We start from the raw sequence: 20,100 nt of genomic DNA on the forward strand, positions 1-20,100 counted from the left end.
ACAAGAAAAGTGAAAAGTATTTCTAGTATAAGTTTCTGTTAAATTTCTGACCTGCCAGCCCACCCTGCAGTCTGGCTGGCCTGTGGTAATGTTCTAAGTGAGCACTTGCTGTTTGAACTGATATGCCAGGTGCTGAGTGAAGGCCTGAAGTTGTTCAGCCCTGCCCAGACTAAGGGCTTTGAACACTGGCTGCCTTCTGCCAGTGTCACTTTGTGTACAAAGCAACAAATGTGCTTAACTGGGAGTCTTGTAGTTCCTGAGATTTGGTATCACAGGTGCAAATTCATTTAACCCCACAAATGAACAGCTGAGGGGTACATCTGGTCCTAGGCCACCCCGAGGGAAGGCTGTGTCCAGTGCTAATGGCACAAATTACCAATAGCCCTCACCAATTGCTAGTTGAGCTTTAATCCTCTTCTGCCAGTGGATACTGGAAATGTGGAATCTGAACATTTTTTTCTGTAAACAAATAACAAAGGTTGTACAGTCCTGTTCCAGTGCAGGAGCTGTTGGTTGCAGCCATGAAAGATTCTGGGGCAGATTTTCGAAGGGGGTACACTCAGTAGTTGGGAGGGCATGTTGTCATTGTCAGATGTACAACTGATACTCAAAGACAGAACATCAGACATTGTTGCTACATTTTCTATTATCTGGGTCTTCCTGGTCTTGGTCTGAGCTACTCTGCCTGCATCCTCTGGGCAAAGGTGTGATGCTTTGAATGGGCCAGGCCTCACCTTTAAAGCAGTGCTACAGCTTGGGAATGCATAGGTGGAAACTGCTTTTACCGAGAATGCTGCTTTCCAGCTTGGATCAGTGAGTTAAATCTACTCCATGAAGGTTAAAAGTGACTGAAATACACATTGTCCATAATGCTCATACTTAAATCCTTTCAGGCCTTGGGTATGAGCACTTGACATGTGACAGGTGTGCGTTTGCAGTTGAAATTGTTGCATACAGCAAAGACTGCCTGGACAGGAATTTACATACATCTGTGCAAAGCTCCAAAGTGAAGCAGAGGGAGGTGGGGACATGCAATCCAGCCTTGACCCTGCAGTTCCACAAGCATTTCCTGTATCTCCCGAGGTTTGGAGATGGCAGTAACTGAAGCACAAAGAGGCAGAACTGGGAATTTGCTTGAAGGGGCAGGTTTAGTCTGAAGGCCACTTCCTACTGGCTGCAATATGATAGTTAATGTGAAGTATAGCAGAAAAAATATGGCTTAGCTCTGAAGTAGTTTTTAGGCAGCTCTGACCCATCTGGTAGCTCCTGCGCTGCCTGTGTGGGGCAGGGCCCAGGGGAGGCACTGGCCACCCCAGGCTGTGGGTGGGCTTTGGGTACTCTGCTCACCTGGGGAGGGGCCTGAGGCTCAGCAGGCAGGCTGGGAGAAGGCAGGGCCATGCAGGGTTGCCTTCCCCTGCAAGTGCAAGGGCAGAACATCTTCAAGCGTTAATTCAATGGCAGTTTAGACAGATCCTTGACACTCTGGAGCCAGCCCTTTCTGGAATGATTGTTTAGCCAGGTATGAAGTGTCTGTCACTGGGCAAACTGGCCATGTAAAGTTCCATGTGGCTCTTAAGAGTAAAGAATGCTGTTTTAAATGCACTCATAAGAAAGCTTCATCCTCCAGACTGTCTAAAGAACGAGCTCAGTGTGGGGTAGGTAGGTACAGACTGTGGTTTGCTGACAGAGCCTGTGAAGGAGAATGCCACATCAAGCAGGCCAGACTCCAGCTGACAGGGTCTGCTCCTCTCAGGACTGCTCTGAGCCAGAGACTGCTCAGAGGCAGTTTGTAATGTTCTTTTATTAAAAAAAAAAATAAAAAAATTTGGAAGCCTACTGATCTCCCACCAAGAGACTGGGTCCCCTCCTGATAAGATCTTTTTTGAAGTTACCTGTGGAGAAAACATGACCAGCCACTTCAAGAAACAGCAAAATCATGTTTGCAACACAATTTACAAATTACTCTATTTAGAACTTTAATTTGTGATATTAATGACTGCAAAACACTTAGAATGACATTTGTTAAAGGCACATTTCATTTAATGCATAGTGTACCATTCTAAAATATCCTAATTTCCTTACAAAGTGCTTCAGCAGCCACATACAGATAAAGTATAGCAAAATATATTTACAATCTAGGGTTTAAATCTTAATCTGCCTAAAAATATTTAAAAAACTACAGAGATAAAATTAGTGCTTTTTTCAGCTTAACTGGGTGAACATACCCTGGCCTCTAATTTTTTTCTATTTTTTTTTTTTTATTTTTAGTGATTTGCTTAGATTAAAAAAAGATTTCTGTACAAGATGTAGTTACAAAAAGGTATGTTTGAGGATACTTTCATAAGTACTAAGCACCCTGTGAGATGCTTGTGTATATATATATATTTGGGAACCAAAAAGGGTGAGCTGACTGTACCTCAAAAGGATTGGTTTCAGCTAGATACAGGAACATAATTTGTTTCTAATCAGTATAGAACCTGGAAATAAGGAATGCTGAGGAGTTGATTCACTCTTCCCAACATGATTTGTAGCAGTGGGGAAGGTGCCTGCCCCATTCCTGGGGGGGACTGGCCTGATTTAGACCTAGTAACTGTTATTTTACTTTTTTCTCCCTCAAGTCTCTCCCCTGCCTAACGCTGCAGGTCTGTCCAGCATCATGATTTTAAACCACCACCTTAGCATTGCATACTCCAGTGGTTTGTGTTTCTTCTTTGAATTAATAAAATTACCAGGTTTTAATTCATTTGAGTGTGATGCTCACTGCCTTAGCCCACGAATAGCAAACTCCTGGCCAGGATGAACCTGTGAGGTTACAGTGCTGAACAGTGCTAGAGGTAAGGACCACGTGGGAAATTTATTTTCCAAGAGTAAATGTTTGCCCACAGAACAGCAGATGCCGAAAATAGGTCTTGGTTTACAAGTACACACAGTGTCTGGTCTAAATTACTTTTCAACTTTTGAGGTACAGCTTTTAGTGTTAAGGGGTTTATAAAATATACACTGTTTTTATCAAAAATATTTATACATTCTATTACAACATATTGCTTTTTACCCTCAGTAACTGCCAATCCAGGGGCTGGAGGTCAGTGGCCTACATGGATACATTTTTTTGTTCACTTGGCCACTATGCAACGTCGGTGAAGTGGTACAATTAAATTACTTGCCTGGAGGTAAGAATACATTACAACTTCCAAATATACATGTTCACAGCATGTATACATTGAAAATCCTTATGTTTTCCAAGTGATACGATACTGTACAGCAGACAGAGGAGGATGGAGGGGGTTAGATATAGACTGGGAACTTCTCTGCCCCCTCAGGGCGTGGGAAAGGCTCGAGGTGAGTACAGAAGGAGCTGGGTCTGGGCCTTGCGGCTGCTCTGCTCTGGGGTTACACTGAGCAGCGTCCTCCTTACATTCCTCATCCCAACCAGGGCCTTAAGCCGTGCTCAAGGAGCTTGAAGGCAAAACTGTTTGGCAAATGACTTTGGTAAACTCCGGATTTTTCTGGGTTTTTCTTTGTAATGGAAGCACTTACACAGTTGTTATCTCAAAGGCAAGGTGTTTAACGTTTTTCCTAATAAATACCATAGAAAATTTACAAAACAAGGCATATCTGTTCTCAATACCGTTATTTTAAGAACACAAGATGAAGGTGTACGTAAAAATGTGTAGTTTTAAAGACTGCACAGTATTTAGCTGAAATCATTTGCCTTCTCTGACTAGAACCAGGTTCTGTGTGAGTGTCACCAGTATCTCAACTTACTTCAGTGTGGCTGAGTGGAGATCACCTAGCTCAAAGTCTGCTTTTCCCACTTAAGGCAGATACTTTAAAAAGCAGTATTATCTGCTGTGGAAGAGTGAGAGAAACTGTACAGATCCACGTGCACCCATGTGCGGGAAGTTCAACACAGCCTGGGTTCACCAACTCAGCTTAGGAACGCCATAGACCTGCTTTCCAGTGCTCAGATAAAAAACAATATACAAAGAGGCCACTCTTCACAAGAGTGTTAAAACAGTACTTTAAAAGGATCTTCATGTGATTTAAAAAAACCCAGAAGCTACAGGTGGCACAGAAAGCAATTGAAGGGTTGGTATTCTTCAGAGAGAGGCATTCTTGTGAGCCAGTCAGCTGGGGCTTCACAGTGTGTTGAAGTTAACACCAATCAGCAATGTAATCAAAATCTCTGAACATTTCCTGCTCTTCTTCTGAAAGTATCCTTGGTTCCCGAGGTGGAGTGAGGATAGGTGCTTCAGAGGTAAATTCATCATCAAAATTACTAACATCTTCTCGTCCTCTAATGGTGGGTACGAAAGGAGGCTTGACTTTCTTGGCCAGTAAAGCATGCCAATCTATTTGCTGTAAAATAAATGAACTGATGTTTAGTTTTCCATCTCTACTCCTTTGTATCCTTAGAAATAATACCAGTTTGTACTCACCCTGAAAAAGTGGTGCTTTTTCACATCTTCAGCATCTTTCTCTCCAGCTCCAAGACGCCGCTCTGGATTTCTTCGTAGCAGCTGACAAAACATGCAGAGTTCAGTGGAGAAATTCAGGGGGAGGGAAAGGAAGGAGGAAGGGTGAGGGTTACTGTGTAAGAGCCAACACCAAGATGAGGTGGACAGTGAAATTCATACTGCCTGACCTATGGGCAGTCCTTGCCCCTTGAAGAAATGGACAAAGCTTAGCTTTCACCAGTGCTCTTTCAGCCTGTCAGCACAGTTCCAGGAGCAGCTAAACCAGGAGCAGGGCCAGAGCAGACTTGTCTGTCTCCCTGCAGAGCTGTGCTACCGTGTCTTGGTACTGAAGGTGACCTGAGGTTCCTCTTTGCTGATGAGGGTAAAGATTTACACAAACCAGTGGTTCTTGCTCAGGTCAGAGACTACCCAGCTGTCTCAGTGCTCAGCTCCTTCACAGCAGTTGATTCACCAGGAGAGGGTTCAAGCTGCTTCCTACGTTCAGCCAAAGAAAAGGGTCTCCTTGTTAACTCCAGTAATTTGATGGTTCCCAGTTCCATGGTACTCCAGGCAGGGCCCAGCAGCAGGTGGGTTGATACTTATGATGCAGCCATCAAAAAATGTCTACTATACTGTGAGTGAAATTCAGTGCTGGAAGAGCATGCACAGAGCTCCAACTAGTAAACTGCCAGTACAAAATTGCTAGTACATGTATTGTGGGTGCAGTGTAGAAGCACCCTGTCCCCTGTGGATATTGGGATGAATTTTCACACCTTCCCCAGGAACTGCCTTAAAACTGTATATTCTGCTTTCTTTCTCTAGGCAAAAACTCTCTCCCTGGGACTAAGCAATTGTTTGAAGTTATTGGATATTTATGCTATTGCTTAGTTATGTCACAGTGCTACAGCACATTGCTGAATTGGGTGCTAAACTGATACTGAGCATCAGACATTTATGTGGAGAGGCTGATTCCAAAGGCTTTGGAACCACCTCCAGTACTGCCTAACAGCTGGGATAAGGTGCTAACTTAGGTTCAGCTGCCTTCCTTTGATAAGCAGACACATCTCACTAAGGAGTAGCACTAACAACAACCATAGCCAAAATCAGCTGTTCCTTGCCACGAACGGGACTGCAGATGCCATGTGTACAGTGTTCCCTGCCCCAGCTGGAATGAAACCAATAAGATTTAAAAGTCTTTGAATTAAAATATTCATGTGACAATGCTAATCTACCCAATAGGTCAATGCAACAGTGTTCAGCTAGGAAAAGAGAGCTGAACTACTCCAGTTAGGTAAAACTAGGAAACTTAGTTCAGAGACAAAATAGAGTCTTAAGTGTTTTACACTTTAAAAAGAAAGACTTGTTCCTAATAAAGTGGAATGGCACAGATAATTTTCATTTAAGGTGGCAGGCAGCATGGCACAGCATAAGTGAAGCAAGTCTGAAATTTAATTGTCAAAAGAAATATGAAATGCAGGTTCCTAAATTATTTTGTTCCTCACAAAAGTAATTGTTGGAAACAGGACAAGAGGGAGATACTGTAATAATTATTAAAATGTTCTTACCCGTCTCATTATTGAGATGGCTTCTGTAGACAGAAATCGTGGGTATCTTACTTCATCATTTACAATGCTGTCAAACACCTCTTCTTCATCATCTCCAGGGAAGGGAGACTATAATGAAAGCATTTAAAAAAATACTATAAATAGGCTTAAAATCACAATTGAAAACAACATCAACTCAGCTAAGTATTTAGAATTAGACACCCTGAAATTAAGTCTTCCTTCCCAGAAACATACATGGCTTTCCATAAGGAAGAGAGAAAAGGCAGGTTGGTATTATCCTGTAATTCCTACTGAAGAATTGCATTTTAAAATTGTGCTTTCAGATGTAGGAACACCTAAAACTGGGATCTTCTTTGAACTCAGGGTGTACATGGAAATTATCTATCAGCCCTTTAAGGGTAGCTGGCATTCACAAATAGCATGGTCAAGACTAATTTGTTTTTGTACAGTCTTTAGCATTTTGCAGCTCAAGGGTTTTCAAACTGTTTTGAAGTGCCTGACAGATATAGGTAACGCCATACAAGTTTTTTGTCCTTTTTTACTTGAAAGGAAGTGAAAGTAAGTTGAATGACCATCTTTTTTTGAAAAAGAACAAAAATTATGAGTTTTTAGCATGTGCACTATCATTGTGCCACCTGGGAGATACTGTTACAAAATGGACCAGAAGGTAGAGCAATATATGCAATGGCAAATAAACTTCTCAACAGTGATTTATTTGTACCAGCTCATTTACATGGAACTGAGGCTTTCTATTTTAGTGCATTTGACATCATCTTTCACTGCTCTCCAGTTTTATGTGTTAAAGTTCACTTCCGTTCAAGTTACAGAAGTTGTTAATTTTTTTCCCCAAAAGCAGAAGACTGGTATTGCTGTGCACATCCAGATTTGTAACAGATGTGTGCTGGAAACCTAGCTCTCCCAAACTGTATGTATAGATGTACTGTGCTCTTAGACACGCTGATATTAATACACCATTACTGGAATTTGATTTAAGACATAATGATGTAATTAGAGTAAAGCAAAGATCTGTTAAAACTTGTTGGCTTCCTACAATTGCTGATAATTCGAGCTCCAGACATGACTTACCAACTTCTCCAGTGTTACCACAGCCAATACCAGGTGAGCAGCTGCTCAGTATTTCACACTTCTTTTTCTTGATGACACACATTAAGATGCTCACTGTAAAGCTGGGTATGCCTATGCATGCTGTATAATGAATACTGATACTGTGGCAGGTAGGGCATATGAAATGTTAGCAGGCTGGTATGTTGAGGTTTGTAACCTTTAAACATTGGTTTTTATGACTCCACTGTACCTTACTAGAACTTACCTCACCCACCAGCATCTCATAGATAAGAACACCAAGGCCCCACCAGTCTACAGCTCTTGTGTAGGAGGTTTCTGTCAGCACCTCTGGAGCCAGAAATTCCGGTGTGCCACAGAATGTGCTTGTTCTGTCTCCAAATCCCATTCCTGAAAGTTACAGATAATGAAAAGCAAGCACTGTTTTCTGCCATTCCACAACCTATTCCTCTAAGCAGAACCTCTCTTCCAGAGCAAATTCAACTGATACTGTAGATCCAAGGCCTGTGTCCTGAAGGCTCAGGCCAATGAGGTAAAACATTGCGTCCTCCTTCCTCCCCATGCCTTTGTTTCACACATGCTTCTGTTCAAATTTTTCTATTCCTCGCTATATGCAGTGAGCCAGATTGAGGTTCCAGTTACACCTCTGTTACCCAGTTACCTTTATTTGGAAAGATACAATCTTATGCTCCATTTCTACCAGCTAGCAAAAGAAAATGCAGTAGACACTAGTTTAGCCAAACATGCCCCTCTGGATGCTTCTGTAGTGCAAATTACATGTAGTCAAGCAAAACATGGAGTGTAGTGAAAGAACGTGGAGCAAAATAAGCTCTGTGGATTTGCCAGAGAGGCACAGTTTGGGGTACATCAGCACCACCAAGCCTGATGTGACATGACAAGGGGAGCTGCTGCAGAAAACTTGCAAAAACCATTTATTGTAGCAGTCAGTAAAGGAAAGAGCTTTCCTTCTCATTTTGTTTTGTCATATACAGAACTTTTTGTAGCTACAGTCACAGAACTTGCCCTGGCACTCATGTTTGAAGACCTACTGAATTTACCCAATTCTCTCATAGGCTACCTTAAAGGAAAAGGTATAGAAGACAGGCTGTATAAACTGGAAAAGTACTTTGTCAGACAATGGGTTTTGAGAAAAACACTGTAATAGCTACCTCTACTGGGTATTTGCCAGTAGTGAGATGCTTGAAAGTAACTTCCTTTTTGGGACAATCTATCAATTTTAGCTGTAGTATACCTTGTACATCATTTCCATATACTCAGAGTTGCAACTGTTTCTGAGTTTAAAAAAAATAGATAATGAATTGGTAAAAAAGCAAGAGCTCATGGTGGATTATAATGGCACTTTATTTTTCTGTGCAGTGTCAAGATGTTTCAAATGAGGAAACCACCTAATGCTTTTTCTGCTCGCTTGTAAAATGTGCAGTGTGCCTTGTTAACCAGCAGAGATGTGATGAAGGAAGAGTCAGAATAGGTGATGCTCAAAACTGACAAAAAATAAAAAGAACAGGGCAATGCTCACATGCTCCTGATACTTTCCTGCTAAGGAACTTCTGCCTATCTCCACATTTGTACAATCAGAGAGGTATTTTTTTTCCTTCAAATGACACAGGGTAAATAGACCCTATACACATCTGGCAGTCCAAAACTCTCAAGGAACAGTCAAGAGTAGGACAGACTATGGAATTCCCCTAGAAAGAAAATTTAAGGGCCATTACCTTCTTTGCAAAGACCAAAGTCAGCAATTTTCACAAAGCCTTCTGTGTCCAGCAATAAGTTATCCAACTTCAAATCTCTAAATGAACATTTGAGAACAAAATTGCATCAATTGCATCACTTATGTTTCTTCAGTACTATTCAGACCAGCTGAAATTCATCTGCTGGGAATGACTACTTACCTGTACACTATTTTGTGCTCATGTAAATACTGAAGTCCAAGAACCACACATGCAGCATAAAATCTGTTGAAAAAGTTAAAATATCAATGGAATTTCGTCTTGCTTTTCAGAATGTGAAGTCCATTACTGTTGATTTTTTAATGAGCCATCCTTTGAACATTACCAGTTGTTTTTTGGGTACACATTAGTTTTATACAAGGCCAGAGTTTTAAAGCCAGACAGTAAAAACACTTAAACTTGCAGTTTTCAAACTCCAGCATTTTTGCTTGGGTTGGAGGATAAATTTTCTGTAGTGTTCAATGCTATATCATTGAAGGTTTTCAAAATCTTATTCTTTCCTTTTTTAGCCTTGTCTACTATTTTAACTCTTCATTCAGCTTTTTAATGTAATCTTAAAAAAAGTATTAGAAAAATTAAATACTTGTATATAGATTTTGAATTCAGTGTAGATTCAGGCACATTAAGCCTGCATGCCTTCTTCTAACAAAATCATTTAGAATCTCCAACCCTTTTAAAAACTTAAGCAGCATTTACTGAAGTGGCATAATGTGGTGGCATGTGGTGATAAAGCCCTTAGTTCTTATGCACTGAGCAAAGTGCCCTTCACTTAATGCCACAGCAAGGGAGGGATACTCACACTGCTCTGGGTTCAGAGAAGACATCAGTGTGAATGTGCATCATCAGGTCCCCACCAGCAGCATATTCCATTACAAAGCATACGTGATCTTTGGTTTGGAAACAAGCAAAAAGGTTCACCAAGAAGGGATGTCTTACACTATTCACAGTTTCAAATATTCGCTTTTCACACATCAAGCTGCAAACAAAATCAGGAACAATATAAAGCTCAGTGCTGAACCAGTTTTTCAATTCTCAGAAATTACTGGTATTTTATACTTTATGTTTTTTTCTCTATTCTTCAGGAAAAGATAAGAACATTTTTCTTTTTGTTCAAGAGAGAGATTTTAGTATCGGGATTTCATGAATTTATATTTATCTTTCCCAAATGAAAAGAGGAAACCTAGCAGTCCATGAAAATTGTGCACTAACAATTTTCCTTCCAAATACTTGGATTGGATTAACTATGCATTGATATTGTGTGACATTCATTTCATTCAATTTTAATTTGTTTACAAGACATGAAGTGGAAACCCTGTGACAGTATTACAGATATCTATCTATAGTAATTCCTGGTTATTTCTCCTTAAACCAATTGTTAAGTTGTAGGTTATTGTTAATACAGCTATCCTTCTTCCTGCAAATGAATACAGTCACTCTTAAGCAGCTGTAAAAACACCTTCTTTCACTAAAACCAAACAGTTTTGTAAAGGTCCCTTCACATCCAAGCAAATAAAAAAAACCCCAAAGACCAGAACCTGAGTTTTGGGTCAAGAAGTTTGAAAAACACTCAACAGTGGAGTATACAAAGGGAAATACAATGCACAGAGCATGACAGTATGTTACAGGTTCAGAAACAGCAACACGGGGTCTGTCAATAAAGCAAACAGTCACTGTTATCCCCTGATGTGATGGAAGTAATTAGAAAAAATAATTGCAAGAGAACCTGAAAATCAAAGAAAGGATCAGCTTTAAATCAGAGCTGTAGTTCAGGTGTAAGAAGAGCACTAAAACAAACCAGGGGTTACTCTGCTCCCTCCTTGCCCCAGAACAAGAATACATATCTACAGCAGGCAGCTACAAACTGCCTTTGCTCTTCCACTCAATTCATCAACTCCTTGGTAGAGCACACAACTGGTTTATGGAATCCATGTGTTCTGTTGTACAAACTGACCTGTCTACTTCATCGCGAGCCACAATATCTCCTTTCTTTAAGGCTTTAATAGCAAACATCTCGTTTGTGTTTTTGTATTCTGCCAACAGCACCTAAAACAGAGGAGACAAATTTAAGAGCTGTATCTAGTTTTTGATAAAGGCTTGACACTTGAAACAGCCTTTGACATTTACCTTTCCAAAATGCCCTCTGCCTAGTACAGCGCAGCATCTGAAATCCTTCAGACTGAACTGAAATCTTTGTTGTGATCTATGTAAAAAAAAATCACAAAGTTTCTAGTTTGTTAGCTTTAAGAAATATTATTCAGACTGAAACAGGAAAACCACTGCTTCTTTACCTTCTATCTTCAGGCTCTCTGGTGTTGGCGTATTTCAAGTCTGAATGGGGAACATCAGACTCACAGATTATTTCAGGCTGGAGTTTTGGAACAATACTATTTCTGCCATTTTCAAAATCAAAAGTTGCTACTTCATCCTGTGAAGAACAAGAAACCTGAAAATTTAAAACTGATTGTGAAGGCAAATGAATGCAGAAATTTTACTATAAGCATGTGAAATTCTTAATACCCCCATAATGTAGGCTAAAATGGCAAATTTCCAGATGATGCAGGTAAGCAATATTTTAACAGACTGATGAAAAGCACTGCTCCAGTCATTCTGCTCTTAATAAAACCATTTTATCCTGAAGACTCTAATAGTTTTGGAGCTCTGACTTTTTTCTGTGGTGGAACCAATGACATGGAGTGTTAAACACACCAACCACAGAAACAGTTTGCCACCAAGAGCAATCAGAGCATTCTATTGACAATTCTGTGTGTGAAAGTTAAGGGAGCATGTGCTGATATATAAAGGAAGAAATCCACCATAAAGATGCCAATATTACAACCCAAGATTCTTAAAAGTTACTTGCCTGAGAAGGCACATCAGGAGCCTTTATTTCAGAGGAAGATTCACAAATTTCCACAAGGGAAGATGCACGGGGTGGAGCAGGTGGAGGCTCAGGCTCAAGTTCAAAGTCCAATTTGGCTACAGGAGAGTCACTGACAAGAAAGTAAATAACTCCTCAGTGTATAGCAAAGACTATTTTAGTGCCTGTAGATTTCTCCTAAACCAAACCTTGTGTGTGCATCTCACTACAGAACAGTTTTCCCTAACTAAACCATAGAAAGGTCTGCAGCCTTGCAGCATGACCAGACTCTGCACACGTTCTGTACTTTAGGGCAGAAGCCTCTCTCAGCACTCCCTCCTGCACTCAGGGGTACTGTGAAGCTGCAGGGGAGACCTACCTGGCTGGCAGGGTCAGTTCAGCGAGCTGGGCATCCACCACTGGCCCCGTGGCAGGCACTGATGCTTGGGGGCTGAAGGTGCCAGAGTGATTCACTGTAGGAATAGCTCTTCTTACCAGCCTTCCCCAAGTGGCAATATTAATATTCATCTGAGGAGCTCTAAGAAATGTTTTGCCTATAGATATTGTGAAAAAAGAAAACAGTGCAAGTAATTTCCTTACTCATTACCAAACTCAATAATTAAAAAAGTCCATATTAATTAATTCATAGTTTATGAAAAACAAACTGAATTTGTCACTTTCCATAGCAATTTCTAATTATTCACAATTAAATGCTAATGCATAATAAGGAATTCTAATACAAAATATTTCTAAATGCAATGCCAAATCCTTCATTATCAATAGCATTATTTGCAGGCAAACATTAGACCTCTATATGAAGAATTTAACAGATCTATACAATTTTTAAGCTTTACATATTTATATTAAAGAATCACCTTGCTGTTTCGAAAAAATTTTCTTCTGTCTCTGGAGTTTTGGTCTTCTTTCAATAACTGGATTAAAAAACGTAACCTGCAGTTCAAATAACATGTATTGTAATTCAAGTTTCAGAACAAAATGCATTCTTAAAAGTTCTAGGAATACTTGTTAAACTCTTCTGCTATGTAATACTTACAAGTATGTTCAAGTGCTTCAAAGAAACATTCTTACCTCTGCAAACAGAGTGCCCTGGGGTTCGAGATAGAGACACATGCCGTGCCGTTGGTTATCCAGGAAATCTTCCAACCTCAGAAACTTTACTGCACACAAAGATCTCCAGTCACGCCAATAAACTGAGATTTCTAATTCACGTGACTATGACAGGAAACACAGACACAGGAAATCACTTATTAGTAATTGTTCTGCAAGAGTTACCACAAAACAATTGTAAAATCAAGGAACTCAGGGATCAAGATGCAGAGCTGTTATTTTAAAAGGTTGTCAGGGCTAACCAGTCAGACCGAAGCTCTCATTAGGATGATCACAGCATTTCACTTCAGTTCAGATGAGATCTCCAGTGTACAAATAAAAGCACAGGTGTAAAATTTCCCCTGAGAGTAGAAACAGAGAGCCAGAGCCACCAGACTTTTTGGGTCAGTCTAACCACACTGCTTGTTCAAGATGTTTTAGCTTAAGCTCTGACAACAAAGTTTAACTTGTGCTTAGAAACCTCAGTTTTGGTAGTTTCCATATTTTTCACAAGTACCAACTTCATTTCATGCCTGCAGACCCACGATGATGCAAACCCCTACAGAATCTCTAGAAATGCATATACCTTTTGTAACATGGTCGTAAAGAGGGACCAAAAACTCTAAACAACCAGAAACTGCTCCTGTATCTTGCAGATGTGCTTTAGGTATTCTTAGAGTGTCTTACATGTGTGTTACAAAAACCTTTCCCAGAAGTGAAGAATCCTACAATACATGTGAATCCTGCACCACCGTATATAACTACTTCAATTCCATCATGATACATCAATTTACTGTCTACCATAGCTATGATAGGTTTTAAAAGAAGTAAAAGTCAAGAAGAAGCACCAGATTAAAAAATATTTGGGCTTGGATTGTGCATTTCAAGCACATAAGGATTCACAAAATATTCTGAGTTGGAAGGGACCTGCATGGACCATCAAGTCTAACTCTTGAGTGAATGACCCATAGGGGGATTGAACCCACACCTTGGTGTTACTGGCACCACTCTCTGACCTGCTGAGCCAGTCTCAGGGTATGTGGCCAGGAACAGCAGAAGCAAAGTCCTTTTCTGGTACCAAAACCTGAATTCTTAAATAGAGCCCGTGACACATGAGGCTGGCAGGAGCAGCTACTACACCGAGTAGTTCTAGTCTTAATCCGAGAATAATTGAGGCTTCAGAGCTCCACAGCTGCTTGGAGCTCTTGGGTTTTTTTCTGCACTAACTCCTAACTGTAACCTGAATTTCTCTACCTGAAAGTCTAAAATTGCTTCCTTCCTAGATGGAGGGAATGTGGATTGGGGCTTGGTGGGGAAAAAGCAAAAACAGGGAAGTGGCTTTTATTTTTTCTCATGTGGGAAGCAGGTACTGGAGTAAGCATGTACTAGCGATAACATTTAAGCTCCTAAAATATAGTTTAATTTTCAGCCTATATTTAACACAGACAGAAAAAAAATAAACCTTGTACCTTAAAATACTAGGACTATCAGATATCTAAAAAAAATACTTGATTAAATCTGTTTAACATAAACTCTACTTCAAAAGTATCAATTCAATACTTGTGCCCTCCAAGTAACATTTAAAGTTATAAGAAAGAACTATTAATGAATTCATTATTCCTGAAAAATTGACCAGCTTTGCATGAGAGCACTTCTATAAAAACACTGTAAAAATTCCATTATGTGGTTTTACAAAAACATCCAAACTGATCGGCTATCACACTTTACTGATAAATAATTGAAAGTTGATGCTCCAAATAAAAAGGTAAGCACCATCCCTCCCATCTCCCACTTCTGAAAACCCACTAAGGGTTAGATCTTGGCAAAAATATTACATCAGTTTTTAAGTCAGAAAAGGTAAGATTTCTAGAATGCTGGTGCAGCACGACAGCCTAAGCCCAGGGAGCGCATTCTAGTAAAAGTGGGAATACTGCACTTGAGGAATTTGAACAAAATGACAGCAATGGGGGGGTGGGGTGGGGGTGGGGTGGGGAAGCAACATTAAACTAATACAAGAATTAACTAGAGCTGCCAATGAAATCAGGCCACATTTTTACCCTGTCTAGTTCCAGTGTAAATTTCTGATCCCATGACTGATTGGAAATCGGTTTCCAGCTAGTTTGACCAACCACGGTGTTATCCAGCTTCAGTACAGCACAGACTTCATCTGTAAGTAAAGTACAGAAACTCAGCTTAAATCTTTAAGAGGATTTTCCACAAACAAAAAAATCTCCAGTAAATTTCCCTTAGAAATGTAATCTCATATTTAATTGGTTCTTATGGGCATAATAGCGTGGTTGTGCTTTTGCTTTTGTTAACAGCTTAAGAGGTGAAGAAATATTTCAAGTTTAAAGCTTTGAATCAATTTAATATTTTAAATTACAGATCACATTGTACCCATGAAAATTTAAATAAAAGCTAATGCATAAAAATAAGAGAAGTAAGGGTATACTGAACTGGACAAGTCATCGGTTTTCAGAAGGTTTCTACCACTCCCACTTTTACTTTTACTGGGTCTGCTTATGAAAGATGATCTGGCTTCATTTGGACTCCAACCAGGTAATGTAATTGATGTGGCTTTTGATCGACCTGGGACATTTTCCAAGATATCTTGGCAGCCCATGAGCCTCACTTCCAGGGTACCTAGAAGAAGATGGACAATGATTTATGAAAGATTTCTGCTCTTAAGTAGACCAAGTGAATGACTAATGACTGATTGATGGCAATAGCTCACATTCTGACTCCCACAGGGTATAACAGAAAGATCGGATGAAATCAAGAGACAAATCCAGGACACACATATATATTGAAAATAAAAGTACTACAAGTCAACTATGTGGGACTCAACCCTCTAGAAAAGAGCAACAGTTCACCAAAATAATACAAAATAAGATTTTGTTCTGTGTCTCAAAAGACTCCGTTTTCTTCACCTGGGAACCTAACTGACTTGGGTTCAAGTTGTAAACAATATAATTTTTAATACTGACAAATGTCAAGTTTCTTATTAAAACAATGAATCCTGTAAACGGAGTAATAACAACTTTTAACGAGTTTTATATAACTAGTTAATACTGGATAGAATTAACAAACTATTAAGACTACACATTTGTGTAAGAAATCACACACTAGAAATCACGTTTGTCTGTTGCATGCTAAAGTCAAATTTTTGTTAAGAGCAATTAAAAATAATTCAATTGTTTCAGTTTGACTGATTTTGGATTTATAGAAGCTGAGACAAGAAGCTGCTCTTCAATAAGCTATTCTTCCAAATCTTCTACATCTTTAACCAAATGAGGTATAGAGAGTGGTGTTCAAATTGAAGAGTTTCTTCCAGCAGCACAAAAACATCTAAACACCACAGATAGTTACAAGAATGGTAGGCTGGCTTCATCCTGTACAAGATAACATCAATAAAACTGTGACACCACTGACTGATTAAATCAGCTACTAGAAGTGGTGAAATTAGCCAGTTCATAATCAGCGTCAGCTAGAAATGCAGCTCTGAAATGCAGTATTCTTTTGATTGCAAAGGTACTTAACCATGAAACTTAAAAGTACTCTTTTGTAACAGAAATTTAAGTCAGACTTAACCTAAAAATGATCTGGCAACATCATAGCCCACAGAACAGACAGCAAGAAACCAGTCTAAGAAGAAATCCCAACCTGTAGGAAGCTAACAGCCGTAAGTGACAGCTAAGCATTAGGCTATGAAGACAAAGAGATGCTATTGGCTTCCGAAACAGGTTAAAAGGTAAAAGAATACTTCATTCCCAAACTCTGTTTAGAAAAAAAAAAGATATTATTAAGCAGAAAAGCTATACTCTTGTATAAGGAATGGATGCAAATCAGAAAGTTATGCTGATGCACTTTAAGATGTATGACAGAAGCACTGCTCTATTTCTGACAAAGCATTAGAGGCAAAACACAGAGACACTGTTCATTTAAATCCAGCTCAATATAAAAGCTCCTTGTGTAGGCAATATGAAAGTGAAACTATTAAGAAATTCACAAGCATGTAGCTTTGTCAATTTCTAATTAAAAATTTTCATATGTATCAATAAATCATGTTTAAAGAGAAACTGTCACTATAAGGTATTGACCCTTGATTATGTTACAGGAAACAGAAAGAAAAAGGAAGCTATTTTAAACCCAATGCATGAATGATACTTCCTGCCTACAGTCACTGATCATTTGAGATTTCATTTGATGAAAAAAGTTCTTACCACACAACTTTACAAGGACTCTCCGTTGAGGTCCTGATAAACCACAGTGCAAGAGAAATAGACTTGCTCCATATTATTATTGTTATTATTGTTATTATTATTATTATTATTATTGTTGCTTAGCTGAACAGTTCCTCTTTTTGTTTGAAAATATAACCCCACAGTACTTCAAAATTAAATTCTGTTTCAGTTCTACATATATATACTGAGTAATGGATAGTAAGGTTTTTCTGTAATAAACTCACTCTTTTAATTATAGGCTTAATAGTTACAAAATATTTCAGGAAACAAAACATAAAATCAAACCTATCTGTTCTAAGAATTCTAGACCACTGACTAAATAAATTTAAAACAGCAACATACCCCCAAGCAGTCAAAACTGTGTTTTTCTTTAAGAACACTGTGAGGCAAATGTTTAAGACCTTTGTTAAAGTATTGTTCATCTGTTGAAACCTTGCTTTCAATGAAGGACAATTCCAGGTGAATCCAAACTGTGAGACATTCCTAAGTCACATTTATAAATAAATGTACTGGTTCCTCACAGTAGGCTAAGTCTTTTTTAAAAAAATAAATCTTATTTGCAAGGAAAACAGTTGACACCAACAAACAAGAGTCTCCCACGGCTTCATGTACATTTGCTACGTCCTTCTTTGGATTATAAATAAAACGGATGATTTGGTAATATAAATCTCACCTCCCAGAAATCCAGTGAGGTCCAGTGGGTAAAACAGGAACTGGGAGAAAAGCTGGGTGCCTATCTCCAGCTCTGTCATCTACTTGTTGTATGATCAGGACAACTCACTGAGCCCTTCTGAAACTTAGTTTCCCTGTCTCTAAAATGGGGATAACAATACTTATCCACCTTGATGATAAATACTTGATAATCTCAAGATGAAAGGCATTTGGTAAATGCTAGCAATATCACTCCATAGGCAGCTATTTAAGGCCAGAGTGTCACATTTTCAATAACATTATAAAAAGGTCAACAAATAAATCAAAGAAACTTATCTGCATTTTTTGCAGTGTATAGACACTTGAAAACTCTAAATGCCTTTGTCTAGTAAAAGAACAACTATTAAATATGTCCAGTAAGAATATAGCTGGCATTAAAGGCTTGTTTTCAACCATTAATTAAGATCAAAAAATTAAAAACAAAAAAGCTCTTTAAATCATACCTGTTAAAGCTGCTGGTTTGGACAGTGTACTATACTGGTTTTGAGTAGATATTACACTCTGACGAGGACTTAATGTGGGTGAAGAGACTAATGAAAGCTCTTCTATAATAATACTGCTTTTGGGATGGTTTTTAGGAAGTTCGTTCAATCTCTGTTCCAGTGAATACTTCAAGAGGTCCAGCTTCTGGCTTGATTCATTAAATCTTGCTTGCGCCTTTTTAAAATAAAAAGAAATTTGAAATAGTTCAATTATTTTCCTTAAAGATCCTTTAAAATAAAGTATCAGAAATTGTAATGACAAATTACTTCTGAAAGTGCCTTTCTGTCGGTAACCTTCCCAGATCCAAGTAATTTCATCACATTTTTTGCACCTTCTGCTACAGCATACTCTATCCTAAAATGATGCCGTAATTCTTCCATTCGGAGTTCAAGAGGGCTTATCACAGGTTTTGCTGCAAAGAGATATAAACAAACAACCTTCATTGAAGATAACAACCAGGTTTAATTTCTTTCATATCAACCCCTCCTCCATATAAACAGAGGGGAGAAGAAAAAGGAAAAAAAGCAGGAGAGATGCATATTTGGCAGCCCAAAGAGAAGCTTGATGTACATCATAAAAATAAAAAGTGATATTTTAAGCATCTGCATTTGAATGAAGAAATAACTGATCAGGGCCTCAATTCAATAAACAGCTCCTACTTCCTGAAAAGCTAAAATTGCTGGAAGATGTGAAAAAAATAATATGTCTTCAGGGCAGTTAAGGGACAAAACTGAAATATCTCAAATATTCAACTGGCAAGGAAGTTTTGGGACTTCAACACTTCTGAATTACACTGAGAGCATTTATCTTTTAAACTGCTCTGTAGCCAAGTAGATCCCTGATCAGTTTCTGGTAATTCCCCTGCTTCATTTGAAATCCCATGGAATCTGGCTCCTGCCAGCACAGAGAAATAAGTGTGAGAGATTCCATACACTGCCTTTGCCATTCTAATGTCCACATCTTACAGTGCTTAGATGTCCTAAACAGAACATTTCCTGAATATATTCCTCTCTGTTTAAAGCACTAAGAGTAGTAGGAACACAAAAAAGCATTTGAAAGCCCTTTCTAGCTTGAATTTCTTTTTCTTTTAAACAACCAATAAACATAATCCATGTGCTAAAATGGGGTGTTAAAAAGTGGTGTGGAAAAACAAACACAGAAACCAAACACCTCACACACCACAAAACAAAACACACACACATTTTTCATTATCTAGGAATATATCCAGGCCCTGACTACAAGCATTGTCATACAATGTCAATATTCAGAAATGCACACAAAGTTCAAGATCTAGAGATATACCCATATGCCTGTAAGTTTCTAGCACACTCATGCTATTAGAGCTCAGGACTAATTTTTTTAATTATATGAACATTTTCAATGAAACACAAGTTTAAAAATACCTCTGAAATGCAGCATGAGTATTTCAAGCCAGGTCATTTTAATAACACTTTTTTTGTTGCTTTAAGTGTAGTTGTTTAGCCCTCAATCTAGCCTAAATACCTATAAAACCAGGAAAAATTCTCCTCCATCTGTCCTACCACTACAAATAATAAGGTCAGTCTATTAAAGTACGACAAGCAGCCCTTGTACTGGCATCAGATTTTTTTTTAGCATCATAATATAAAGATTATATGCTTTAAAAAAAATCACATATTATTAAGATAAAAGAAAGCATGCACGAAGGGAGAAGGTTGACCAGAAAGCAAAAATGGATGGCATAAGGTATAAAAAGGATGATAAAGAGAGATGGTACTTCTCTTCATTACAATGAAAGTATTTTCCTTCACATCATATGTTTTTGGCACCCCAAGACACAAAGTTTTGCCTAGTCTCTGATTA

General features: G+C 38.7%; 1 protein-coding gene across 4 annotated transcripts in view; it reads right to left on the minus strand.

The window, feature by feature from the left end:
• Positions 1–1,951: 1,951 nt before the first annotated feature.
• PKN2 (protein kinase N2) overlaps positions 1,952–20,100 on the minus strand; it is a 55,324-nt gene continuing 37,175 nt past the window's right edge. For 2 of the 4 annotated variants that reach the window (XM_086841520.1, XM_086841517.1), the window contains exons 5-22: positions 18,525–18,670; positions 18,219–18,432; positions 15,278–15,463; positions 14,878–14,987; positions 12,803–12,946; positions 12,589–12,664; positions 12,093–12,267; positions 11,717–11,846; positions 11,145–11,281; positions 10,981–11,056; positions 10,808–10,899; positions 9,656–9,832; positions 9,019–9,081; positions 8,839–8,915; positions 7,353–7,495; positions 6,023–6,130; positions 4,440–4,520; positions 1,952–4,359 (exon numbers count right to left, since the gene is read on the minus strand). In XM_086841520.1, coding sequence (XP_086697646.1) covers positions 4,156–4,359; positions 4,440–4,520; positions 6,023–6,130; positions 7,353–7,495; positions 8,839–8,915; positions 9,019–9,081; positions 9,656–9,832; positions 10,808–10,899; positions 10,981–11,056; positions 11,145–11,281; positions 11,717–11,846; positions 12,093–12,267; positions 12,589–12,664; positions 12,803–12,946; positions 14,878–14,987; positions 15,278–15,463; positions 18,219–18,432; positions 18,525–18,670 — 2,339 coding nt within the window. In that variant the 3' untranslated portion in view covers positions 1,952–4,155. Of the gene's footprint in view, positions 4,360–4,439; positions 4,521–6,022; positions 6,131–7,352; positions 7,496–8,838; positions 8,916–9,018; positions 9,082–9,655; positions 9,833–10,807; positions 10,900–10,980; positions 11,057–11,144; positions 11,300–11,716; positions 11,847–12,092; positions 12,268–12,588; positions 12,665–12,802; positions 12,947–14,877; positions 14,988–15,277; positions 15,464–18,218; positions 18,433–18,524; positions 18,671–20,100 lie in introns of all 4 variants that reach the window. The other 2 variants (XM_086841518.1, XM_086841516.1) reach the window with 1 other exon arrangement.

This window comes from Cyanistes caeruleus, chromosome 9 (assembly GCF_971803275.1).
Source record: "Cyanistes caeruleus chromosome 9, bCyaCae1.hap1.1, whole genome shotgun sequence".
NCBI lineage: Eukaryota > Metazoa > Chordata > Aves > Passeriformes > Paridae > Cyanistes > Cyanistes caeruleus.